Raw genomic sequence first — 27,717 nt, 5'->3', positions numbered from 1 at the left:
TATTTCAAGAATTTTGTCTTTTCTGAACTTCTGTGGACAATCTGATGTTCCTTTAGTGAGTGATTGGTGTTTTTAATTGAACCAAAAGATTCTTCTAGGTTTCTATAACTTTGGGAGCTAATGAAAGTTGCTGAAGTTGAGTAGATTGGTGTCATCCCAGCTCATAGGTAGTAATGGAGGCCTCACAGATCACAAGGGTCGGTTTGAAGGCATGCCCAGCAATCTTGAGACCCTGATTTCAAACTCTAGTACCACCGAATAAAAAGGCAAAAACAACAGATTTTTTCCTCTGGAACTCAAAAAATTACACCGGCTCACACCTGTAATTCTAGCTACTGAGGTGACTGAGATCTATAGATTGAAGTTCAGGGGGGTTGGGGGGTGGATGGGAAGTTATGGGAAGGGGAAACAAAGGAGGAGGCTACAACGCTTAATAAGAAATGTATTCATTATCTTGCCCATGTAATTGTAACCTCTCCTTACAGTATTTTCACAATAAAAAAAGAAAAAAAAGAAAGATGCACATTACTTAACCTTAAAAAAAAAAAAAAAGTTCAAAGCCAGCACAGAAAAGGAAAATCCATGAGATTCTTATCTCCAGTTGAGCACCAAAACAGCCAGAAGTGGAGCTGTGGCTCAACTGGCAGAGTGTCAGCCTTGAGTGAAAAACATGAGACAGTACGTAGGCCCTGAGTTAAAGCCCCAGAACTGGCAGAGAGACAGAGAGAGAGGCAGAGAAAGATAGAGGAGAAAGAATAAAAAGAAAAGTAGGTTATAGCAACTGTTTTTTTGAAAAGTGAGTTTTTATCATGTAAGAAGAGATTCTAGAAGTTAAGGAAGCTTCTGTACCTAGAGCTCAAAGCACTTTGGAATGTGTTTTCCAGACACAGGAAAAGCAAGGGACCTCCTTGTTTGATGAGTCAAGAGCTTGCACTCCAGGACCTGCCTGTAGATACAGCCAGACAGCTTAGATAGAAGGTTCAATGATGTGTGCATTGGTTCCAGCTGCAGGTGCAGATGGCTAGCTGTGACCTGAGAAGGTAGGAAGATGTTCAAGGTTAGGGTTTCAGTGAGCTGGCATCTAAGCCTGAGAGAACCCAAGTGTACTGAATTCCCAACAACTGCAGGCATGATTGACCCAGGAATATAGGACAAGCCAAGCCAATTGTACATGGGTCTGTGTAATTAAAAGTCAGATCATATTTTGCAGTATGGTACATGGTCAATTTTTTAAAATATTTAAACACACAAAACTGCTTGTTGAGATTGGAGGTGTGGGTCAATTGGTAGAGTGCAAGCCAAGGAAGCCAGTGTCAGGTACCAAGTTTGAGTTCCCGTCTTGAACAACAACAACAACAACAAAAACCTGCTAAACCACCAAAGGCATTGTGAAAGATAGGGATGAAATGATACCAGCTCATGCTTCAATGGTGCTTGCTTACAGCAGGTGCTTTCCTCAAAGCATGGAGAGCTGAAGAAGTTTGCCTGGCTCTGTGATATAGAAACAAAATCAAACCAGACAATATGGCTGTAGAGGGTGTGGTTGAGAATACCATGCCAAGGAGGCATTTAAATCTTAGTTACTTTTCATTTTGTTCCTATTGTGATTCTCGATATTTCCTATTTATATGTGCAAAGTGATGAGACGTTTTCCTTGTAGTGTACTTCCCTTTTCCTGTTGCTTTATCACTCTCTTGCTGATGATAATGACACCATAGGATAGTTAAGTTCAGTCCCACTGTCCCCATGACTGAACACAAACTAATAATTTAATATAAAAATGTTGCATTTGGGAATGGAGTTCTAATATCTCAGGTGAAAAGAATATCTTGCCAGTAAGATACTTTTGTTTCCATTCTTACTAAATAAATATGAATTTTCTTGTGTGTGTACCAGTACTGGAACTGGCACTTGGGCTTGGGTACTGTCCCTTAGCTTTTTTGCTCAAGACTCGTGCTCTCCATTTGAGCTACACCTCCACTTCTGACTTAACTTTTTGCTGGTGAAATAGAGATAAGAGTCTGATGCACTTTCCTGCGTGGGCTGGTTTCAAATCACTTCCCCAGATCTCAGCCTCCTGAGAAACTAGGATTATAGGCATGAGCCTCCAGCTCCCAGCTCAAACATTGATTTTTTTTTTTTTTTTTTTTTTTTGTCGGTCGTGGGGCTTGAACTCTGGGCCTGGGTGCTGTCCCTCAGCTCTTCAGCTCAAGGCGAGCGCTCTACCACTTGAGCTACAGCGCCACTTCCAAACATTGATTTTTATAGTTATAAAGTAGTCATCAGTTTGTGAATTTGCTTTTTCTCTATTAAAAGAGTTGACAAATCTGTTGTAACTAACAGATGCTTCCAAAGCTGTGTGTTTTTAATTTGTTTTTTTTTTCCTACCACTCCAGTGGATAGGTAAAGGCACATATATGGCAGCATTGCAAAATCCAAATGTATATTTTCCATAGGAAAAGCAAGACCATTGTCTGTCTAAATCTCATAGCTGCTGTGTGGTGAGGGTTTTTTTTCTTGTTGTTGTTTTGGTTTGTTTGTTTTGTTGGTGGTGGGGCCTGAACTCTGGGCCTGGGCGCTGTCCCTCAGCTCTTCAGCTCAAGACAGGCACTCTACCACTTGAGCCACAGCTCCACTTCCACGTTTTCTACTTACGTGGTGCTGAGGAATTGAACCCAGGGCCTCCTGCATGCAAGGCAAGCACTCTACCACTAAGCCACCTTCCCAGCCTTGTGGTAGGTTTTTATAAGAAGCATTCTTCTATTGCCAGATTGCAGCAGGAGAGAAGATTCCTTTGAGCCAGGAAGAAATACCTCTACAAGGTCATGCCTTTGAGGCTCGAATATACGCAGAAGATCCTGACAACAACTTCATGCCAGGGGCTGGCCCATTGGTGCATCTGTCTTCCCCTCAACCAGACCTTTCTACTAGGATTGAAACTGGAGTGCGGCAAGGTGAAGTGAAATAAAACAAAGTCTCACTCTTGCTAAACTTTCAATACTTTTCTTTGAGGCGAGGTCTTACTATGTTACACAGCTCAAGTGATCCTCCTGCCACAGCCTTCTGAATAGCTGAAACTACAGACTTGTGTGACCATATCCTACTTTATTGCATTATTTATTTTGTAATAATGCAAAATAGAGAATTCAATTGAGTTCTCATAAACTTTTACCCTTTTTCCTTCTGGATATGGGGGCAGAGGGACGTGGTAGTAGTGGGGATTGAACTTAAAAACCTTGAACTCTTTGTCCTTGTTTACAACTGATTTTCTAGCACTTGAGTTATGCAAGCTGGTATTTTGCTGATTAATTAGAAATAGACTTTTCTGGCTTTGAATTATAATCCTCCATTATTGAGTAGCCTAGTGAGTAGCTAAGATTATAGGTATGAGCCACCAGTGCCCTGCTCCTTCTGGAATTTTTTTTTTTTTTTTAGGTTTTTTTTTTTTTTTTTTTTTTTTTTTGGTCGTAGGGCTTGAACTCTGGGTTTGGGTGCTGTCCCTTAGCTCTTCAGCTCAAGGAGAGTGCACTGCCACTTGAGCCACAATGTCACTCCAGTTTTCTAATGGTTTATTGAAGATAAGAGTCTCACAGACTTTTCTGCCTGGGCTGGCTTTGAACCGTGATCCTCAGATCTCAGCTTCCTGAGTAGCTCCCGGCACTTCTGGAATATTTTTAAAGCATAGCTAGTATTTGAAATAATACAAATTTAAATATATGTGCATATATATATAAATATATATACTTTGGGGGGGTCAGTTGTGGGGCTTGAACTGTGGGCATGGGCTCTGTCCCTCAGCTCTTCAGCTCAAGGCAAGCACTCAACCACCTGAACTACAGTGCCACTTCTGGTTTTCTAATGTGTTATTAGAGATAAGAGTCTCGTGGACTTGCCTGCCCAGGCTAGCTTTGAGCCCTCATCCTCAGATCTCAGCCTCCTGAGTAGCTAGGATTACAGGTGTGACAAACAGATGCCCGGCCACATATATATTTGTGTGTGTGTGTGTGTGTGTGTGTGTGTGTGTGTGTGTAAATCTTACTGTCATTAAGGTATTGCACAGATGACTTACTGTTTTGTAAATCAGGTAATCAGTACAATTCTTTTTGGACAGTGTCACTACTTCTTTCCCTTTCCCCTAGTTTCCCCCTCCCATATCTGCCCAAAAGTTACATAGTTCATTTTCCACATAGTGTATACTGAATACCATGACAGAAAAAGACAAAAAGCAATATCAGCAACAACAACAACAAAAAAAAACAATACTTCCACCACCACCACCAACAACAACAAAAAACATGTTTCCATTTGAAATAATACAAACTTGTTTTAAAATGCAAGGTACTTGGTCAGATTTTATCAAGAAATATTTTGTGTATATTTGTTGCCTAATACTAAAAGTGATTTTAAAAGTCAAAGAATTAAGATATAAATTCAGTATAAAGTAAACTGATAAAATAAATAGATTACATGAAAAGATAGCAGTGCAAGTGCCAGCTTAGTGTGTGATTCCTAGCTAACAGTTCCTTAATGCTTCCTACATAAAGTAACTACTGTGGGTAATTTTATATATAGGTTTCTTAGACCATGAAAGCACACTATTTGTAAACAGCTTCGGGATGATGAGTAAAGTGATTTGGCCAAGGTTATCCTTGGAGCCATGTTGTTTACTGCCTACTCGATGGCAGTAGCCACACTGTGATAGTATGCAACCATCCTCAGCAATCAGCGGTTAGGTTAACATTGACATAATCAGGACTGGAGTTTAAGAGGAAGTCTGGCATGGAGTAAGTAGGCAAATCTAACAGCATTAGAAGAACAAAGAGAAGAGAAAGTTTAAAGAACTGTGAGAGAGTGTACACTGAAGAAAAGAGTCTCTTGGCCACTGGTGACTCATACCTGTAGTCCTTGCTACTTTGGAGACTGAGATTAGAGGATCCTAGCTCAAAGCCAGCTTGAACAAATAAACTGGAGAGACTTTTATCTCCAGTTAATCACCAAAAAGCCAGAAGTGGATCTGTGGCTCAAATGGTAGAGCACTGATCTTCAATATAAAAGCCAAGCAAGAACTCAAAGCCCTTTGTTCAAACCACAGTGGCAACACACACTCACACATACACACACAGGCATACACAAAAGGTAGGTGTCTAGCTGGAAACACGGGTTGAAGACAAATTATATATTTTAAAAACTTTTTTATTTGGGTTTTTATTTTTTAAATAAGTGAAAATTTATTGTGAAAATACTGTACAGAGGGGTTACAGTTACATGAGCAAGTGTAACTGTAGAGGTGGGAGGGAAGGGATGGTAGGGGAAAAACAAAGGAGGAGGCAACAATGCTTGATAAGAAATGTACTCATTACCTTGCTCATGTAACTGTAACCCCTCTGTACAGTATTTTTACAATAAAAACTTTTGAAAGCCAAAGTAAAGAAGTAGGACTTTTTTTTTAATAGTAGGGTTTGAAATTAAGGACGTTGCACTTGCTAGACTGATAGTCTACCACTTGAGCCATATCTCCAGCCTGGCTTTATGCTGGTTAATTTGAAGATGGAGTTTAGTGAACTTTTCCTGTCCTGGCTGGCCTCAAATGGAATCATCCAGATTTTAGCCTCCTGAGTAGCTTAGATGGTAGACATGAACCACTAGCACTTAGTCAGAATTAGCATTTGTAAGTAATTAACAGCATTTTGAGGGCACTGGCTAAGCTACAGAAGGATTAGTAGTTGGGAAACATTTTAACTTCTCCATAGAGCATGTAAGCAACAAAAGAGGACATTGCAGGTCTATCCCTTTGAGAGCACCAACACTCTGTACTTAGGGTGTCTCTGCTTTTTTGCTTGTCTGCTTGTCTGTCTGTCTGCTTATAGAGCTCTGCCAAGTTTTTTTTATTTGAAAAAAAAGACACTGCAGTCCAACAGCAAAAACCTTTTTTAAAACTTTTTTTAATTTTTAATTTTTTGTGCTGGTCCTGGGGATTGAATTTAGGGTCTGCATACTGCCCCTGAGCTTTTTGTTCAAGGCTAGTGCTACCACTTGAGCCACAGCACTTGAAGATTTTTGGTGGTTAATTAAAGATAAGAATGTCAGAGACTTTCTTGCCCAGGCTGGCTTTGACCTGTGATTCTCAAATCTCAGCCTCCTGAGTAGCTAGGATTAATAGGCATGAGCCATGGGCACCTGGTTTAAATTATATTTTTATTATCTTTAGTACAAAGGAGTCATCATTCAACAAATCATTTTTTGGTGTTTTTTTTTTTGGGGGGGGGATCCAGTCATGGGGCCTGAACTCTGGGCCTGGGTGCTGTCCCTCAGCTCTTCAGCTCAAGGCTAGCGCTCTACCACTTGAGCCACAGCGCCACTCTGGCTTTTTTCTTTTTGCTTATGTGGTGCTGAGGAATCGAACCCAGGGCCTCAGGCATGCAAGGCAAGCGCTCTACCACTGAGCCACCTTCCCAGTCCCAACAAATCATTTTTTATAAGTCCAATGCATCTTGATTGACGTCACCCTTTTATCATTTTCCCTTCCACCCTGATTCCTCCCTTCAGTTTTCTTAATTTCATAGGATATAAATTAAATATTATGACTTCATTCTCTATCCTCTCTTTGTCTCCTCTCCTCCCTTTCACTTCCACCTAACACCTTTCAAGTGCCAGTTTCCTGATATTCAGGAAACAGGACTGTGAGTTTTTCTAAGGAATTGCACCATTTGAATTCTCCCCTGCAAATACCATACTAAAGCCAATACATTGTGTACACTTGTATATTCTTATATGTGTGTTTACTTGTACACTTATAAATTAGTTCTAGCTTCCACATATGTGAGAAAACATGTGTCCTTTGTCTCTCTGGGCCTGACTAACTTTATTTAACATATTTTTTCCCATGTCCATCATTTCTTTGCAAATGATTTAATATCATTCTTTCTATAGGATAAGGAAAGCATCCCAAAAGTGTGAAAGGATAGCAGACATAGGAGTTAAAGACATTCCCCCAGCCTCCTCTTCTGTGTGCCCTGAATGACTTTTGTAGGCAAAGTGCCATCATCCTGCAGTTTTTTTTACGTCATTTCCTTGTTAGGTTGTTAGACACTTAAGGAAGACTGTCTTCCATGTTGCATTTGCAACCTGTAGCTCAAGCCTAGGCCTAATAGGTGTTCAAGATGTATTGATAGATGAATAGGCAGGAAAATTGGTGAGAGTGTATTATATTTCCTTGGTATTAGAGATGAGAACCCTCTGGTCCTGCGAGGTCAATTGAGCTGACACAATCATGAAAAGTCCTTCAAACAGTCTTCCTGGTGATGCTCCACTGTTTGTAACCAGTAGAATGTGACATGACTCAGATTCTTATTCTTTAGGACTGTAGTCATAGAAATGATGGTTACTGCTATATATAGCTCTTGGTACTTTCTAGTCATTCTTCCCAACAACTCTGCAGGATGCAGAAACTATTGTCTTTATTGATGAGGAAACTCAGGAGTGGAGGGAGGGGAATGCTAAGAGCAGAAAGAAGTGGAATATGCAATGATAGAAGTTGGCCCCGACTTTCAAAATGAGAAAGGAAAAGAAAGTTCAAAAAAAGATAGGATGAGCCCAACATTAGTAGCGCATGCCTGTAATCCTAGCTACTCAGGAGTCTGAGAGCTGAAGATTATGGCTCAAAGCCAGTGCCGGCAGAAATATCTGTTGAGACTTTTATTTCCAAATGGCAAGCAAAAAGTTGGAAGTGAAGCCAGGCACCAGTGGCTCACAACAGTAATCCTGGCTACTCAAAAGGCTGAGATCTGAACCCAGTGCCTGTGGCTCATGCCTGTAATCCTAGCCATTCAGGAGGCTGAGATCTGAGGATCACGGTTCAAAGCCAGGAAAGTCCATGAGACTCTTTTCTCCAATAAAACCACTAGAAAACTAGGAGTGGTGCTGTAGCTCAAGCGGTAGAGTACTTGCCTTGAGCTGAAGAGCTGAGGGACAGCACCCAAGCCCAGAGCTCAAGTCCCACAACCAACCAAAAAAAAAAAAAAAAGGCTAAGATCTGAAGATCTGGTTCAAAACCACCCCAGGCAGGAAAGTCCATGAGATTCTTCTCTCCAACTAACCAGAAAAAAAAAAAAACCAGGAGTAGAACTGTGGCTCAAATAGTAAAGGACTAGCCTTGAGCAAAAAAGCTCAGGGAAAGCCGGGCGCTGGTGGCTCATGCCTGTAATCCTAGCTACTTAGGAGACTGATTTCGTGATTCAAAGCCAGACCAGGCAGGAAAGTCCATGAGACTCTTGTCTCCAATAAACCACTGAAAAAAACAGAAGTGGCACTGTGGCTCAAGTGGTAGAGTGCTAGCCTTGAGCTGAAGAGCTGAGGGACAGCACCCAGGCCCAGAGTTCAAGTCCCAGGACTGGCATAAAAATAAAAGTTGGAAGTGGAGGTATAGCTCAAGTGGTAGAGTTCTAGTTTTGAGCAAAAAGGCTGAGAGCAGAAGGCCCTGAGTTCAAGTCTCAGTACGGGCACCAAAAACAAAACAATAAAACAAACATAGGATTGAGAAAGCCAGCCGGCATGGCACTGAATTACCATGTTAGGGCCAGGGGCTTTTCAGTGGTCACATCCTCCTTAGTGTTTGGGGTACTTTTAACAACCCCTCTGAGCCTCAGTTTCCTCACTTATCTAACAGTGGTAATTCAGGGGTTTTTGAGGACTGTGACATGTGATAAGCAGAGTATATTAGCAGTCGTGTTTCATCTCCTTAGGTTTTGACTTTGAGGTTACTGTGTTTCTCACTTTCAGGGGATGAAGTTTCAGTGCATTATGACCCCATGATTGCAAAGCTGGTTGTCTGGGCTGCTGATCGGCAGGCAGCCTTGTCAAAACTGAGGTACAGCCTTCTCCAATACAATGTGAGTGATCTATGGCCATGTAAATGACCTGCATGCCCTTGGTGTACATCAAACTTATCCTTTCCCTTGGCAGACCTTGATGTTGTCAGCCTATTTCCACTAATTGCCTATGTGTTGCAAGCACAATAATGTTGCCTTAGAGGATTTCCCGTGATCAGATGAGGGTCTGATGACTTCTAGCTTCCAGCTGGAAGAGGAAAATTCAGAAACAAGATTATTAATATCAGTATATTATAGTGACACCCTCATTATTCTGTAAATAAGATCAACTGTACAAGTGCTGCTTAAGTCTGATAATTTTACTCCAAAGACAATTATGATTAGTTTCATCTTTGTGACAGGTTGTTATTTTTGGGCAGCACATTCATTTCCTTAGTGCAATGAAGATTTATCTCTTTGTTATTAATTTATGGTTAGAGCCATGATTTCTATAACTCTACCACACTGCCTCCTTGCCATTCCTCAGATGCACCCAGCATGGAGTTAGGGTCCCATTCTTCCTTCCAGAATGTTTTCCCCCTCATGATCTCAGGGCTCCCAGTTAATCATCCTCACCCCTGATTACTTCCTGAGTCCTCACCAGTTGCTCCATTTAAAATAGGACCCTTTTCTGTTCTCTGTTGCCTTAGCCAGCCTAGTTTTATTCATTAATGTGATGTTATATTGTTTGCTTAGAGATCTTCTTTATACTGTCTTCCTAGCATATAAGCTGAGAGGGCAGGGCCCTTGTCTGCTCATTCCTCACTATCCCCAGACCTAGATCAGAGACTGACCTAAAAGTGCTCAATAAGTGGCTATTGAATGAATGTATGGCTGAGTGGATGACTGAATGAACCTGAGCCTCGGATAGCTATTTTTACCTCTGATCCTGTTTATTGGCTGGATTTGGGTTAATTTGTTTTCTTTTTATATCAATATATAAAAATGTTATGTCAATATAAAGCTCTTTTTATATCAATGTATAAAATTTGAATTTTAATATTTTTAACCAGTAGACTATGCGTGTGTGTGTGTGTGTGTGTGTGTGTGTGTGTGTGTGTGTGTATTCCAGTTCTAGGGTTTGAGCTCAGGGCCTGAGCATTGTCCTTAAGCTTTTCTGTTCAAGGCTGGCACTCTACCACTTGAGCTACATCTCTATTTCTGGCTTTTTGCTGGTTAATTGGAGATAAGAGTCTCATGGACTTTCCTGACCAAGCTGGCTTTGAATCTCGATCCTCAGATCTGAACATCCTCAGTAGCTAAGATCTCAGGTTGACCTATAGATGTCCAGCAGAAAGCAGTTCTGAGGTGTTTTGATCTTATTTCTTCCTCAGTGTAGCCTCCAGTCTGATCCTTGTCATCACCCTATTTTGTGATGGTGTTCTAAGTTACAAATCTTCAATATGAATTCACTTATCTCTCTTGGCATTTACCATTTCCCTAACCTGAGTCAATTAAATGTTTTACACTGCCTTCTGTAACACCATTTTCTCCCCTCCCTCTCTTTTTTTTGTGCCAGTACTGGGGCTTGAACTCTGGGTCTTGAACTCTGAGCCTGAGCATTATTCCTGAGCTCTTTTGCTTAAGGCTAATGGTCTACCACTTGAGCCTCAGCTCCACTTCTGACATCTTGTGGTTAATTGGAGATAAGGATCTCACAGGCACTTCCTGCTTCTGTCTTCAAACCAAGAACCTCAGATCTCTGCCTCCTGAGTAGCTAGGATTACAGTCATGAGCCACCAGTGCCCAGCTTTACCACTGCCTTTTATTGGAAGGGAGTGTCACACATAAAGTCCAGGCATACTGTGTTGCATACAGAAACAGTGGATGGCCTTTTACATGGAATAACAGTAGATTTTTCATTTATCATGAGTCGTGTATAGTAGAACATACTTAAAAGAAGAAAGCAGGTAGCTTTTTGAATATGTTGTTTTCCACACTCAGTAGGAACTGGAACTTAATTCTCTTCCCAGATTGTCGGACTGCGTACCAACATTGACTTCCTGCTCCGCCTGTCCAGCCACCCAGACTTTGAAGCTGGGAATGTGCACACTGATTTCATCACCCAGCACCACAAGGACTTGCTGCCTGCTGGGAGGGCCACAGCCAAAGAGTCTTTATGCCAGGCAGCTCTGGGCCTCATTCTCAAAGAGAAAGCTATGACTGATGCTTTCAAACTTCAGACACAAGGTATAGAATGCTTTGCTCTTTTCGCTGCCTGGAACACTTTGCGACACCATTAAACAGCCTTCTCTTCACATAGGCCACTCTTGCCTCCCTCTTCTGCTGTCAGCAACTAACATTTCTCATAAGCATCTCATGAACTATCTTGCCAGGGCTGGCTTTGAACTGAGATCCTCAGATCTCAACTTCCTGAGTAGCTAAGATTACAGGCATGCACCATTGATGCTCAGCTTCTGTTCTCTGTTTTTAAACTGTGGAAGAGAATTCTTCACATATCATGGATATGGCACAAATACTGGATTTTTTTGGGGGGGGGGTCCGGTCGTGGGGCCTGAACTCTGGGCCTGGGCGCAGTCTCTCAGCTCTTCAGCTCAAGGCTAGTGCTCTACCACTGAGCCACCTTCCCAGCCCCATAAATACTGTTTTTTGTGTGTCTGCCAATACTGAGCCTTGAACTCAAGGTCTTGACCTCTCACTTGACCTTGTCACAAGGCTGCTGCTCTACCACTTGAGCTATACCTCCCCTTCCAGCTTTTTTTTTTGGTTTGATTAGATATGAGTTTCATGGGATTGTCTGCCTGGGTTGGCTGTGAATGGCGATCCTCACATCTCAACCTCCTGAGTAGTTAAGATTACTACTGTGAGCCACCAGTGTGCCAGCGGTGCTCTTTTTCTCATTTTGTCCTTTTACCTTAAGTAGAAGTGCATCCAAATGTGCCCCTTATGGTGTTCCTTAGTTTTTCACTGAAGATTGGTGTTCTACCACTTGAGCTGTGCTACCACTTGAGCTGTGCCTCCACTTCCAATTTTTGCTGGTTAATTGGAAATAAGAGTCTCATGGACTTTTCTGATGATCCTCAAATCTCAGTCTCCTGAATAGCTAGGATTACAAGCATGAGCCACCAGGGCCTGAGAATATATTCCTCTTAAATAAGGAAACTTAACATTTCTAGAATTTCTTGCTACCAACTTTCTTTTTAAACTTTTAAGTACTACAGTTATAAGCTTCATAATAAGTGGCTTTTGTTTAGTTATGCTCCTAGATTTTGTTCAACACTTGTAGTAGATGGACCAGTAGCACAGAAGAATAAAAGAGACCAGAAGTAAGAAAAATAGTGGTGGAGATTTGGGCTGGGGGATTCTTGAACGTATCTGCCTTATGAAAAAGGGTGACTTCAGTATAGTTTATGCCACCAGAGGATAAGATTTTTTTTTTTTTTTTTTTTTTTTGCCAGTCATGGGGCCTGAGCTCTGGGCCTGGGCGCTGTCCCTCAGCTCTTCAGCTCAAGGCTAGCACTCTACCACTTGAGCCACAGCGCCACTTCTGGCTTTTTCTGCTTATGTGGTGCTGAGGAATCGAACCCAGGGCCTCATGCATGCAAGGCAAGCACTCTAACCACTGAGCCACCTTCCCAGCCCCAGAGGATAAGATTTTAAGTTGTAAATAACCTAATTTTCCACAGAAGGTGAAAGATTTTATATATATATATGTTTCTGAAATAAGAATGAAAGTATATAATTTAAATTTAACACAGCTAGGCACCTGTGGCTCACACCTATAATTCTTGCTACTAAGGAGGCTGAGATCTGAAGACTGCAGTTCAAAGCCAACCCAAGCAAGAAAGTCCATGAGACTTTTATCTCCAATTAACCAGCAAAAGGCCAAAAGTGTGGTTCAAGTGGTAGAGTACCAGCCTTGAGTGAGAGCTAAGAGACAGTGCCCAGGTCCTGAGTTCAGACTCTAGTATCAGCAAAAAAATAAACAAGCAAATGTAACACAATAGGGAGAACAAAGAAAACACATTTGAGCTTATGTTTTCTTTTGTAAAGTGTACATTTAGTAGATGTGATATCTGTAAATTAGTTGTTGAATTTTCCATTTTTTTCTAGATCAATTTTCTCCATTTTCAATCAGCAGTGGAAGAAGACTGAACATCTTTTATACCAGAAATATTACTCTTAAAGATGGTAAAAACGGTAAGTAATATTTTATTGAAAAAGAAATATGCAACATAGAAATCGATCACATTAAACTGAAAAAGAAATTTCAGCCTAGTCATTTTCTTCAATCCTAATTTTTATTTTTTATTTTTTTGGGGGGGGTGGGTCATGGGGCTTAAAACTCTGGGCCTGGGCCCAGTCTCAGCTCTTCAGCTCAAGGCAAGCACTCTACCACTTGAGCTACAGCGCCACTTCCAGTTTTCTGGTGGTTTATTCGAGATAAGAATTTCACAGACTTTCTTGCCTGGGCTGGCTTTGAACCTTGATCCTTAGATCTCAGCCTCCTGAGTAGCTAGGATTACAGGCGTGAGCCACCAGCGCCTGGCTTCAATCCTAAATTTTTGAAGGGAATATATTAAACTTATAATTGATTGGGTGTGGGTGATAGAATTAATTATATGTATTTTTCTTTACACTTTTTCTGTGTTTTATAAACATTCAAAAAACGTACTATACAACATACACAGCAAACAACTGAAAGGAAATAACCAAAGTGTTGGCGAGGTTACCGTAAGTGGTAAGATGAGGGCAGTTTCTTTTTCCCCAATTTTTTGTACTTGTTTTACTTTGCAATTTTTCTGCAGTAAGGATGTCTTGCTTGTGTGTGTGTGTGTGTGTGTGTGTGTGTCTTTGCACATGCACATGCGCGCTTGGCCCTACTTGGGGCTTAAATTCAGGGCCTCATGCTCTAACTTGGCTTTTTGCTCAAGACTGGTGTTCTTCCACACCTCCACTTCCAGCTTTTTGCAGGTTCATTGGAAATAAGAGTCTCATGGGCTTTTCTGATGATCCACAGATCTCAGCCTCCTGAGTAGCTGACAAGCATGAGACATGAGTACCTGGCTGAGAATGTATTGATCTTACATAAGAAAAACATGTCAAACTATGTCATGGAGGGTGGATTAGCCATCACTCAAGCATTGTTTTAGGTAGAAGTAGGTCACTACAGAGCTATAATTTAGTGTATTTCTTGTCACATGTAAGGTTTTATCACACAATAGCTTAATGAGAGGAAATTCTTGTTACACTCACCTATGAATAATGAAACGAGGCACAGGAGGTGAAGGACTTTACTCAAATGTCTGAAGCTGATAGAACCTTATTGATACCCACTTCTTTTAACACTGACTTTCATGCTATTTCTCCCACTTCTCCTGTGAAACATTTAGTTGTTATTGCAAAGTAGTTTGAGTAGGCCCAAAATAGGAACTCATTTTATTTTAACTATAGTCAGAAGAAGTTGAAACCTAAGCCAAAATGCAGTTTATGGTTCATGCCTGGGACAGTATACTGAAGGGACCAGAATCCTGTGACAGATGATGAGCATGTCCTTTCTGCTGTGGGAAAGGTTGCATAGGAAGCCAGCTGGGCTTGAGACTGGATAACTTAACCATGAGGTATCCAGCTTGATCTCTGCTCCCTCTTCTCTAAACACAGCTTCCTTACTTCAGCTCTCTAGATATCTACTCACTTAGAATCAAACTCTTCCTTCACAAAAACTAATTGGAAAAGTTGAGATAGGAAGTAGGGCATCCTAGAATATCTGCACTGAGCCAACCAGACTTGAGACTGTCAGGCCTGAATCAGCATACAGGAAGAGAAGTAGAAAGGGAGAGATACTTAGGACCTGTTCTCAAGAAGCTATTTCGTTATCCAGAGGCCATATGGGCAATACCTTTAGTGCCTTGGGTGTATTTCCAAGCTCTGTGTGTGTGTATGTATGTATCAGGGCTTGAACTCAGGGCCTGGATACTGTCCGTGAGCTTCTTTTACACAAGTCTGAAGCTATAGATACAGCTTCATTTCCAGCTTTTTGCTGGTTAATTGGAGATAAGAATCTCATGGACTTTTTTTCCCTGCCTGGTTATGAACCATGATCCTCAGATCTCAGCCTTCTGAGTAGCCAAGATTACAGGTGTGAGCCACCGGCTCCTAGATCTCTCAAAGAAAGTTTTCTTAAAGAAACTATGTAGATATCCGTTATATAGTGGCATTCCACAAGTGGTTAACCTGTGCATTTTACACTGAGTTCTTTTCTCATTTCATTCTAAAAACCTACCTCCAAAATGTAGGAACATCTCACTGAAGACAATTATGTGAATGCAGGTAATCAGAAGCAAGAAAGTTGGAGTGGCCTCTTTGTAAATTAAGGAAAAGAATCGTATATGTGGTTGTTTCAGATGAGCCAGTTCTGTTAGTGGCATAGATAGATCTTCAGTAATGAGTACCTGACTCATGAAATGGTAATCCCTCTGTACAGCACCCTAATAATAACAATAAAATTACTTTAAAAATATTTCAAAAGTAAGTATTATTTAAAAATAAATAGCCAGATACTGGTAGTACACACCTGAGTTTAGAGCCCCAGGACTAGCACAAAAATAAATAAAATAAATATATGTGTGTATATTTATATAGCTAGAGAAAGAGAGAAAGAGAGAGAGAGAATTGAAAAGCCAATGCAGTTGCTGTTCACAGCATTCAGTGACAGTATTCCATAAAATAATCCTGTTCAACTATAGTAGCTTTGAGAAATGCGGCAGTGAGTCTGAAAGATACTAATCAGCTGTGTCTGGTTAGATAAGAGTACACCACACAGGAATCCCAGGGGCATTTATGAGTCTAAAGTAGAACCAGCCTTTCCAGATCTTAATGAGAATAACAGATATTTTAGGTTCTGTATTTAAGACTTGATTTTTTTTTTTTACTTTGTTACTATTGGCCTTGTTTCACAAGACCTTGCCTGACTTGCTATAATAAAAATGGCTATGATTTATTGAATATTCTCAGATACTGTGTGAAAACACTTTCCATAGAATATTTCATTTGCATTTTCAGAACAGTCCAGTGAAATCCATTTATTATCCATAAGATAATAAGAATCAGATCCTCAGATCTTATTCTCCTGAGTAGCTAGTATTACAGGCATGCGCCATTGACCCATTGACACTTGGCTCTGTACTTTTAGTTATTTTACAAAACTGATGGAGAGATAACCCACTCTATCTTAATTCTGGATAAGAGGAGAACTGAAATTAATTTTTTATATACACAAGAATAAATGTCCAGGGCTCGGAACGTGACTTAGTGGTAGAGTACTTGCATGAAGCCCTGGGTTGGATTCCTCAGTATCACATACACAGAAAAATCTGGGATAGCACTGTGGCTCAAGTGGTAAGAATACTTGAGCCAAAGAAGCTCAGGGACAGGGCTCAAGCCCTGAGTTTAAGCCCCAGGTCTGGGGTGGCGGGGGTGGCGAGGAGAATAAATGTCCAGAGGAGAGTGAATTCCTAGGCGTATAATTCCCAGAGACAGTAAGCATGGCAGAGAGGAGGTAAGTGGTTTCATTGTAGCTGGTTAGAGCAGTGTAGTGAAGGGGTAGCTATGAGTGTAGAACATATAGAATACTATTAGTTCCCCATTTTTCAGTTTGCTTGGAGCCTAGGGCCATGTGTATAGGAGAAAGACGGAGAAGTTGGGACCTTCAATACCAATAGGCCAAGGTTTTTTGTTGTTTTGTTTTGTTTGTGCCAGTATTGGGACTTGAACTCAGGGCCTTGGTACTGCCCCTTAGCTTTTCCTCAAAGCTAGTGCTTTATCATTTTAAGCCACAGCTCCACTTCCACCTTTTTAGTGGTTAATTAGAGACAAGAGTCTGGCTTTCTCCTGACTGAGCTGGTTCCAATCCTAGATCCTCAGCTCTCAGCCTCCTGAGTAGCTAGGATTATAGGCATGAGCCTCTGCTGCCTAGTTTCCAAGTGTTTTTGGAAACAAGAAGCAGGAAGAGCATGGAGGACTTCCTCAGAGCCAGCCAGACTGGAGACTTTTGGGCCTTGGGTCAAGGCTAAGCAATGGGAATGGGAAGAAACAATGCAGAGGCCAGTTCTCCAAGGGAAGAATGTAGCAGCTGTATAGTAACTATTGGATATGAAAAACAGAGAAGAATGAGGCAGGAATGACAAGTTTTAACCCAGGATTACAAGGAGAACAGCAGTATCCCTCATGGAGATCCCAGGTCAGGAGTAAGTCACCATTGGAGATGGTGACTTACTTGTCAGACACAGAATGTTTATTTCAAGGTGCAAGTACAGCATCCAGCTAGGAATGAATATTCAGGGTTCTAGAGAAAGGAAGTTGGGGCTACAAACATTCTTGTTGGCAGCATCAAAATGATTCTTGAAGTATCAGGAGGTGACAAAATGATAGAGTAATGTTGAGCAGTGTTCTCTGCCACACAGCATGTGGTCTGTCTTCCTTCCCTCCTCCCTCCTTCCCTTCTTCCCTCCCTTCCTCTCTGCCTGCCTTGGTCCTTGCCTCCCTCCCTCCCTTCCTTTCTTATTCCCTCCCTCCTTTCTCTCCCTTCTTCCCCTCTCTCCTTTCCTTTCCATCCCTCCCACTCTCCCTCCTTCCCATCTTTTTCTTCCTTCCTTCTCTTCCTTCCCTCTCTCTCTCTCCCTCCCTCCCTGTTCTTTCCTTCCTTTCTTCTTTCCTTCCTTCCTTCCTTCCTTCAGAAAGAAAGGAATTGAACCTCAGTCTCTGCATATGTATTATCACTGAGCTACACTTTGGTTTCCAACTTATAAAATAATCTTCATCCTATTTCTTTCAGTAATTTGAATAATTGCTTTGGTTTGTATGGTCTGTTAAAATTTGTAGATGGCTTTAGCATTTATTTGACCATCATTATAGTCTCATACACATTTAATAGCTCAAAAAATAGAGACAGACATGAAAATATCTAAAAGTCCATTCCTTTTTTTCTTTTTTGTCAGTTGTAGGGTTTGAACTCTGGGTCTGTCCCTCAGCTCTTCAGCTCAAGGCTAGTGCTCTACCACTTGAGCTACAGTGCCACTTCCAGTTTTCTGGTGGTTTATTGGAGATAAGAGTTTCATGGACTTTCCTGCCTGGCCTGGTTTTGAACCAAGATCCTCAGATCTCAGCCTCCTGAGTAGCTAAGATTACAGGCATGGGCCACCAGTGCCCAGCTAAAAGTCCATTCTTTTAAATAAAGATGGGAAAAACTTACTTTTCATTGAAACCTGCCCGACAGATGTCTTCCAAAGGAAAAATGTGTACCCACATCGAGCTAAAAGATCAATGTTTGTTTGAATAGCTGGTTATCGGATTGAAAGTGAGATTTTTGGCAGATCAGTTATGAAATAATTGAATGTCTTCTAATTTTTCTTCAATTTTTCCCCTTTTTCTGTAAAGATGTGACCATAGCTGTAACATATAACCCAGATGGGTCATACAGCATGCAGGTAAGCCTTGCAGCATTTGTTCTTTAGTTTGGAGCTAAATCTGATCTCTCTCGTACTTTATAGGGTCCTTTTTCACTCTCTAGTTTCTTGTAAGCCTTGGGCTATTGTAACTGTAGTTAGGAGAATGTCATGTGCTTTTACTTTAGACCAGTCTATGAAAATTACCCCTATGTAGTTTCTAATCCGTGTTTACTCCCTTTGGATGTGGTTGTGGTTCCCTGAAGAATACAAACTTGTCAAAAAGTTAATACCTTTGAATCACATACCTAATAAAGCCGTTGAAGTAGGTTTGTGTATTTACATCAAAAAGCGGTTCTCAAGTATTACATCTTAGAAACCTCGTACGCTCTTAAAAATTATTGAGGAAATTACACCTCGGTCAAAGAGCTTTTATTAGTTTCAAGTAAAGTTATTTAGCATTTAGAAAAGTTAACTAAGAAAAATGGTTTGTTGTCTTGCCAGTCATGAGGCTTGAACTCAGAGCCTAGGCACTATCCCTTAGATTTTTTTTGCTCAGGGGAAGTGCTGTGCCACTTGAGCTGCAGCTCTACTTCCAGCTTTTTGGTGGTTAATAGGAGATAAGACTTAATTGCCTGGCCTGGCTTTAAACTGCAATCTTCAGTTGGCAGCTTCCTGAGTATATAGAATTACAGGCATGAGCCATCAGCGCTTCGTTATTTTTTAATTGTGGTAAAATACACATAAAATGAAGCATGTTAATCATTTCTAATCCAGCTCCATGGTATCACATTCATACTGTTGCATAGTTATCACCACCATATGACTCCAGAGTTTCTTCTGTTTTCTAAAACCAAAATGCAGTACTGTTAACTCCAGTCTGTTTCTCCTCTGTTCCTGATACCCACCGGTCACAGCCTACTTGCTGTCTTGAATGTGACTACTCTAGGTACCTGACATAACTGAGATCATTTAATATCTCTCCTTTTGTTCCTGATATATTTCGGTTGGTCCAATGTAACATGCACCAGAATTTTCTTCCCTTGTTGAGGCATTTTATTACATGTATATGCCACCTTTTCTTTATCTACTCATCTGTCAGTGGCCACAGGTTATTTTCACCTTTGGCTATTGTGAATTAATGTTGCTAGGAAGATGAGAAGAAACTGTTTTAAACACTTTTGGGATCTATCACGAATTGTGAGATCATGGTATGATTCCATTATTTAGATTTGGAGAAGCCACCATACTATTCTCCACAGCAGTCGCATCATTTTGCACACTAGGGACCCAGGCTCTCTCTGTCCCACCCACTTCTATATCCTGTTTTGTTATTGCTGCTTTTGTAGTAATAGCCATCCAATGGCTATTACTTTCACCAGTGAGTAGAAGTGGTATGACATCATGACTGTGATTTGCAGATGGATAACTTAGGATGTTGAACATGTTTTCAGATAGGTGTTGACCATTTGTATATCTTGGGAGAAATGTCTGTTCAAGTCTTTTGCCTCCCCCTCCCCGCTCCCCACCCCACGCCACAGTCTTGCTATATAGTTGGGACTGGCCTAGAGATCATTGTGTAGCACAGGCTAGCCTCAAACTTATGATCCTCCTACCTTAGCCTCCTGAAGTCTGAGAGTACACATGTGTACTAACAGTCCCAATATTCTTTTGCCTGTTCTTTTTTCTCATAGGTTCTGCAGCTTGAACTCAGTGCCTCATACTCTCACAGCTGACTCTCTGCTACTTGAGCCATGGCTACAGCTTGGCATTTTATTAATTGGAGATGGAGCTTCACAAACTTTTCTGCTCAGGCTGGCTTCAAACCCAGATCCTTAGATCACAGCATTCTAAGTAGCTAAGATTATAGGCATGAGCCATCAGCACCTGGCTTTCTTTGTCTTGTTTATATATACATATGCATAGCACACACACACACACACACACACACACACACACACACACACACACACACACACACACACACACACACACACACACACACACACACACACACACACACACACACACACACACACACACACACACACACACACACACACACACACACACACACACACGGCCCAGACTATTTTTTTGTCAAGGCTAGTACATAATCACTTGAGCAACTTCTGGCTTTTTAGTGGTTGAAGATAATTGAAGATAAGAGTCTCACAGACTTCTTACCTGGGTTGGCTTTGAACCATACCCCTCAGATCTCAGCTACCTGAGTAGTTAAAATTACAGGCATGAACCACAAGTGTCTGGATTCTTTGTCTATTTTTTAACCTAATTATTCAGTTATTGTTGAGTTATAGGATAAATGGAAAAAATGGAAAATCTAAAATTATACAAGTACATATTCCACCAGCCATCAGAACGATAACTTTATCACATGTCCAGTAGCTTCTAGAATATTCCACCAAGTATTCCTGAGAAAATGAGAGTTTAACAGGCAAATAAAATGTTCGTTATTTAATGAAAATAGTTTGACTTCATGGATCCCTAAATGAATCTTAGGAACCCCAATGAATCTGCAGATTATATTTAATAACCTCCAGTGTTAAGTTGATGATAGCCCTCAATTAAAAGATGGCCATTGCATTGGCAAAATGAAACAGTAAAAACATTATATTGTTTTTTGTTTTTGTCAGTCATGGGGCTTGAACTCTGGGCTTGGGCGCTGTCCCTTAGCTCTTCAGCTCAAGGCGAGCACTCTACTGCTTGAGCCACAGCGCCACTTCCAGTTTTTGTGGTTTATTGGAGATAAGAGTCTCATGGATTTTCCTGCCCAGGCTGGCTTTGAACCGCGATCCTCAGATCTCAGCCTCCTGAGTAGCTAGGATTATAGGCATGAGCCACCAGTGCCCAGTTGTAAAAACGTTTTAAATTGTAGGAATTTTACCAAATTCCTATAGCAAGGAACAAACACAAGGAATAAAATATATTATTTTTATATGAGCTTAAAGGCTTTAAATCCTATGAAATGGAATTATTGGTGATAGTAGACTTCAAGACTTTGAGACAGAATGTTTTCCTTTCTCTGAGATTTGAAGAACCATGGGGTGTCCACCAGCTTTAGAATTCATATTGGTGACTGTTTCTGGGGCTCTTTCATGTCCCTGGTAACTACTGAAGTAAATTACCAGTTCTAATTGGTTCATGGAAGTAAATTCACAAATTGAGAATGCTTTTGTGAATCTTTAAACAGAACTATTTCCAACCCAACCCTTATATCCTGACGATTTCACATTCTAATGGCTCTTTTAGTAGGTTAGAAGGCAGAATAAAATATCACATTGAATTTAGGATAGATGAGAACCAAAGTCTAAATATTGCAGTATGACCTATTTTACCTTAGCCTATATAATGTATCAGAAAAGAATAGCCACAGAACTTAGGCACTAATAACAAAAGAATGTAAATGAAAAAAATATTTAAAATTGATTTTTTTCAGATAAGGGAATTTTTTCTTGAGTGGGTATAGGAGAAAATACCCTCAAAACACAAAAATTTCATGTGTTTTTATTAGCTTCCTTAAAACACTTAATGGAAAATCTGCTCTTTGGCATTCAATCTCTCAGAGTAAATACTGTGTTCAGTCTTCAGCTAACTTTTCTTCTTAAATCATAACCTAAACATATGAACTTGATCTATATATTAATGATATAAAAGAATACATATCAGGGTTGGGAATGTGGCCTAGTAGTAGAGTGCTTGCCTAGCAAGAATGAAGCCCTGGTTTCGATTCCTCAGAACCACATAAACAGAAAAAGCCAGAAGTAGTGCTGTGGCTCAAGTGGTAGACTGCTAGCCAGAGAAGGTCAGGGACAGCACCCAAGCGCTGAGTTCAAGCCCCAGGACTGGCAAATAATAATAATACGTACATACATATATACTGCCTAATTATATAATTCTGGTTTTCTTCATTACCAACATTGGCACAGGAAAACTAGGGTTTTTTTTTTTTTTTTTTTTTTTATCGAGGTGCTCAGAAATGAGAATTAATAGGTAAGCATTGATAGTTTCTGTAATCCTAGCTACTCAGGAAGGTGAGATCTGAAGATGGTGATTCAAAGAGAGCCTACACATAAAAGTTAGTGGAACTCATACCTGCAATTAATCAGCAAAAAAAGCTGGAAGTAGAGCTGTGGGTCAAGTGATACTATACCAGCCTTGAGTAAAAAAGTCCTAGCTTTGAGTTTAAGCCCTAGTACTGGCACAAAAAGAAAAAAAAAGGAAGAATAAATTAGCTTTAACATGTAATATACCCTTAATGTGTTTTAATGGTTTTAATTAATTTGAATGTTTTTAATTACTTAGCTAGTTTAATGTGATCTTAAAAAATTATGATCTTTAAGTAGTTGTACAAAAAGCTGCCATTTAACAAAGCAGTTGTATTGCTATTTCTGCCCTTTGTTGTTTTTTTTTGATTTGGGGTTTTTTTGTCTTGTCGGTCATGGGGCTTGAGCTCTAGGCCTGGGTGCTGTCCCTCAGCTCTTCAACTCAAGGCTAGTGCTCTATCACTTGAGCCACAGCGCCACTTCTGGTTTTCTGAGTGGTTAATTGGAGATAACAGTCTCCTGGACTTTCCTGCCTGGGCTGGCTTTGAACCGATCCTCAGGTCTCAGCCTCCTCAGTAGCTAGGATTACAGGCGTGAGCCACCAAACCCCATTTAACTATTTCTGTTCTTAAATTTATCTGTAGTATTATCAGGTTATGGGCAGATTATATAACTATTTTTTTTCAATCCTATTGCTGTTTCTATCTAAAGTATTTTGATAAGAAATCTCAGAGGGAAGTTCTTACAAGGCTTTTAAAAGTATATTTTATATTTTACCTTTAGAGTGAAGGCTGGTTCTGATTTTATTTATTCTGCAGGGTTGTTCTTTTTAAAGCTCTTTTCTGTTTCTTTCAGATTGAAGAGAAGACCTTCCAAGTCCTTGGTGATCTTCATAGCGAGGGAGATTGCACTTACCTCAAGTGTTCTGTCAATGGAGTGGCCAGTAAAGCTAAGCTGGTTATCCTGGACAACACGATTTACCTATTTTCCATGGTACTGTGTCTTCTTGGGGTTCAGAGGGAAATGCCCACTGTACGCATTTCACTGAAAGAGAGAAGATCCCGCTTCCTTCTGCTACTCTCGTTGCATTTCCCTGCGTTCCCCCTCCACTCCATGTCTCTGCCATACTCCTGCCTTCCCTGGTTCTCCCTTCATCTCTTACTCACACAGATTCTTGTTGTTAGACACGCAGCTGTTTTCTTCCTTTTTCTGAAATAAGACATTCTGTCCTTGTCGGTCTGGCCTTCATGGTGATGTTCCCCCAGGTTGTGATGTTTACACACGTTCCCCGGCCACCCTTCTCCTGACATCTGGAATCTGGGGTTTGGGAGGTGACCTCTGGGAGAGGATTCTGTGGGCCAGATGTTCCTTGTAGGGAAGTGGACAGCAGAAAGGCAGATGGGTTATAAGCACCTCATGATCAAAGGGTATCATGGCTTTGTTTAGGAGCCTACTGATGGATGAGTCCTTCTGCCCAGACAGATATGCCCAGGCATATCTGGGCACCATCTTTCAGATCACAGTGCTTTGTGATGAGATGGCTTTAATATCCCATAGTGGAGTCAAGGATGAATCCATGTTACCAAGTGTGTTCTCTTTCAAAGCCGACTGTGCCGTTACAATATGGTGGGAGACACATATGTGGAGTGGTGAAAAGCTTGAGTTCTGGAATGCAGAGCTGCTTTTGGTTCAGATCCTGACCCTTCCCACCTACTATCCGTATCTGGACCCTCCCTTCCCCACCCCCCATCATTAAACTATTTGGGCTTCAGTTGCCCATCTAGAAATAGGAACAACAGCAGTATCAACTTCATAGAGTTGTTTTTATGATTGATGATATAATATATAAATATACATAGTGATATAATAAATATAAATGTTAAGTTCCTGGCATAGATTAAGCACTAGCTAGTGGAGATTCTTCTAAAAACCACTTCCAGGTGGTACCTCTGTTACCTAATATACACTTCAACATTTACCCACTATGTATATTACTCCTTTTAATAGGAGACCAAATCTGAGAGCATTTAGTAATTTGTTCGAGACCACAAAGCAAGATCATAACCCTGGCATCCATGATGAAATAGTTAATGGGTAACTTGAGAAGCATCAGTAGCTCAGATGTATTAGAAAAAAAAATACAGTGGAGGAGGGGGGGCTCTTAATCCCATTTTCAGTTTGTTTTCTTTGTATAGGAAGGCAGAACTGAGATTGACATTCCAGTACCCAAATACCTGTCTTCTGTGAGCTCAGAAGGAATCCAAGGAGTAGGTGCCATAGCTCCAATGACTGGAACCATTGAAAAGGTAATTATGTGACATCTGTAGAATGGTGCTTACAGGCCCAGTAAGTGTCTTTGTTGACTTCATATGCATTCCTTCCTTTCTAATCCTGCTCAATAAAAGCATACATTTCAAGAAAGTAAGAGAGCCGGGAGCTGGTGGCTTACACCTGTAATCCTAGCTACTCAGGAGGCTGAGATCTGAGGATCGCCATTCAAAGCCAGCCCAGGAAGGAAAGTCCATGAGACTCTTATCTCCAATAAACCACCAGAAAACCATAAGTGGTGCTGTGGCTCAAGCGGTAGAGTGCTGAAGAGCACAGGGACAGCGCCCAAGCCCAGAGTTCAAGCTCCATGACCAACAAAAAAAAAAGAAAGAAAGAAAGAAAGAGGATTGGTTATAGATTTAACTTTAAGTATTTCTATTTTGAGTGAAAATACCTACATAGATAATTTATGAGAAAGAAATTTCTGGGTATATTAGTCACTGTTTTTGTTTTGGGGTGTGGTGAGGATTGAACCCAGGCCTTTTGCATGTTTAAGCATTCAGCCCAAGACTGATGTTTATTCTTTTTTTTTTTTCAGTTGACAGTGAGTCTTAAACTTGAGACCTGGGTGTCGCCCCCAGAGCTCTTTTGCTCAAGGCTAACATTTTGCCAAGCTTTGAGCCACAGCTCCACTTCTGTTTTTCTGCTGGGTCATTGGAGATAAGAGTCTCACAGACTTTTCCTCCCTGAGCTGGATTTGAACCACAGTCCTCATATCTCAGCCTCCTGAGTAGCTAGGAGTGAGCCACCAGCACCCAGATTTTGTTTTGTTTTTATTCTTTGAAAGGAACTTGTGTTTGTTTATTTGGTTGATTGGTTGGTTGGTTGGTTGGTTGGATTTGGAGACAAGCTCTCACTATATAGTTCAGAATGGCCTGAAACTCAATGGATTTCTGAACTAGCCTCAAACTCGATCTTCCTGCCTCAGCCTCCTGACTATAGATATATGCCATTACATCTGGCTGAGACTGCTATTTTTGAAAGTGAAATTTACAGCGAAGTACACTTGTGTGAGGTGTGGTAGATTGAACATGTGTGGTCTCAGCCATCTGGAAGGCTGAGGCAAGAGGATCATTTGAACTCAGGACTTGGAAGCCATCCTAGGAAACATAGCAAGACTTTCAAAAAGAAAAAAAAACACATATTTGTGTGTGTGATTCTGTGTGTCTGAGTGTATAAATAGAACTAATCCTGAACTGGAAGTCTATCTAGTTCAGTGGTAGAGAGTATGTGTTTACCATGCACAAAGATCTTGGTTCAAACCCCAGCACTGATAAAAAAAAAATTCAAATTGTCCTTTTTTTTGAGATGATGTCCTGTTTTCCAGGCTGATCTTGAACTACTGGGCTACAAGAGGATGTCACTACACGGAGCTAAAATAGTTTTTATGTATTAAAATGGAGTATTCCCTAAGCATTATCTAAGACAGGTTTTTGGGGTTTTTTTTGGGGGGAGAGAGGGGGTCCGGTTGTGGGCCTGAACTCTGGGCCTAGGTGCTGTCCCTCAGCTCTTCAGCTCAAGGCTAGTACTCTACCACTTGAGCCACAGCACCACTTCCAGGTTTTTTCTTTTTGCTTATGTGGTGCTGAGGAATCGAACCCAGGGCCTCAGGCATGCAAGGCAAGTGCTCTACCACTGAGCCACCTTCCCAGCTCCCTAAGACAGGTTTTTAATGTTAACAGGAACAATTTTATCCTGAAATAAAAGCATTTGCTCTAATATACACATCTATATCTGTGTTAAAGTAAAAGGTGAAAGGCTGGTATTGGTGAAGAAGACTGGTTGTATGGTGAATGTAAGATCTATTCAGAGTTGATCTAAACTATCTTAGTGCATTTTGACAGCTATAACAGAATTGTAGACTATGTGTGGCTTATATCTGAGAAATTTACTCTCAAAGTTCAGGAAGCTGGAAAATCCCAGATCAAAGTACCAGGCAATCTGGTGTGTGTTTCCTAGTTTCATGAAAAGAATGATCTCACTGTAACAGGCTTCTTGGGCCTCTTTTATTAGGACTCTGATCCTGTTTATGATTACAGAGCCTCATGAACCTAATGGACTCCCAAGAGCCCCAATTCCAAATACTGTTACATTGTGGGTTAAGATTTCAGTATATGAATTTCTGGGGGCACCACCATTCAGCCCATAACACAGACTGACAAGTGGTTATAGATTATCAGTCAGGGGGCTTGAGCTCTGGGCCTGGGCATTTTCTCTGTACTCTTCAGCTCAAGGCAAGTGCTCTACTGTTTGAGCCACAGCACCACTTCCAGTTTTCTAGTGGTTTATTGGAGATAAGAGTCTCATGGACTTTCTTGCTCAGGCTGACTTTGAACTGTGATCCTCAGATCTCAGCCTCCTGAGTAGATAGGATTACAGGTGTAAGCCACTGGCACCTGGCTCATCAGTCAACTTTTATGCACTTGATTACAGTAGAGCCTTCAGAGTACACTTCAGTCATAAAAATTCACCTATGGGTTAGGATCATAGCTCAGTGGGAGAGTGCTTCCCTCATACATTATGAGGCCCTGGGTTTAATCCCCAGTACGACACATACAAAGAAGCATGTAGCTATGTGTTCTTAGAACCCACAAAAAATACAGGAGGTTAATTATTGGAATCACCTACTGTACACCTCTGGAAATATTTGCTCCAAGGAAGGGTGAGCTTAAAGACCTGTTTCTATATATGTTTATTTATTTATTTATTTACTTATTTTGTGCTTGTACTGGAGCTTAAACACAGGCTGGATGCTGTGCCTTAGGTTTTTTGCTCCAGGCTGACACTCTACCACTTGAAGAACACCTCCACTTCTGGCTCTTTGCTGATTAATTGGGGATAAGAGTCTCTCAGATTTGTCTGCCCAGGCTGCTTAGAAACATGATTTTCAGATCTCAGTCTCTTGAGTAGTTAGGATTACAGACATGAGCCACCAGCACCCAGCTGTATATAGGTTTACAGAACCTCCAAATTGGGCTTCCTCTAGAGGGCGCTGCTTTGTTATTATACATGTACATGGTCTCTCTCTCTCTCTCTCTCTCTCTCTCTCTCTCT

At 40.9% G+C, this 27,717-nt stretch overlaps 1 protein-coding gene across 1 annotated transcript in view; it reads left to right on the top strand.

The window, feature by feature from the left end:
- The window catches only part of Mccc1 (methylcrotonyl-CoA carboxylase subunit 1), a 61,180-nt gene that overhangs the window by 29,557 nt on the left and 3,906 nt on the right, over positions 1-27,717 (top strand). The window contains exons 11-17 of the mRNA XM_070029670.1: positions 2,771-2,954; positions 8,779-8,888; positions 10,841-11,057; positions 12,942-13,028; positions 18,264-18,313; positions 23,191-23,328; positions 24,531-24,641. Coding sequence (XP_069885771.1) covers positions 2,771-2,954; positions 8,779-8,888; positions 10,841-11,057; positions 12,942-13,028; positions 18,264-18,313; positions 23,191-23,328; positions 24,531-24,641 — 897 coding nt within the window. The remainder of the gene's footprint in view (positions 1-2,770; positions 2,955-8,778; positions 8,889-10,840; positions 11,058-12,941; positions 13,029-18,263; positions 18,314-23,190; positions 23,329-24,530; positions 24,642-27,717) is intronic.

This window comes from Dipodomys merriami, unplaced genomic scaffold, assembly GCF_024711535.1.
Source record: "Dipodomys merriami isolate MVZ:Mamm:240054 unplaced genomic scaffold, mDipMer1.0.p SCAF_2, whole genome shotgun sequence".
NCBI lineage: Eukaryota > Metazoa > Chordata > Mammalia > Rodentia > Heteromyidae > Dipodomys > Dipodomys merriami.
The sequence above is the reverse complement of the archived record's forward strand: the minus strand, read 5'-3'. Positions and strand labels throughout refer to the sequence as shown.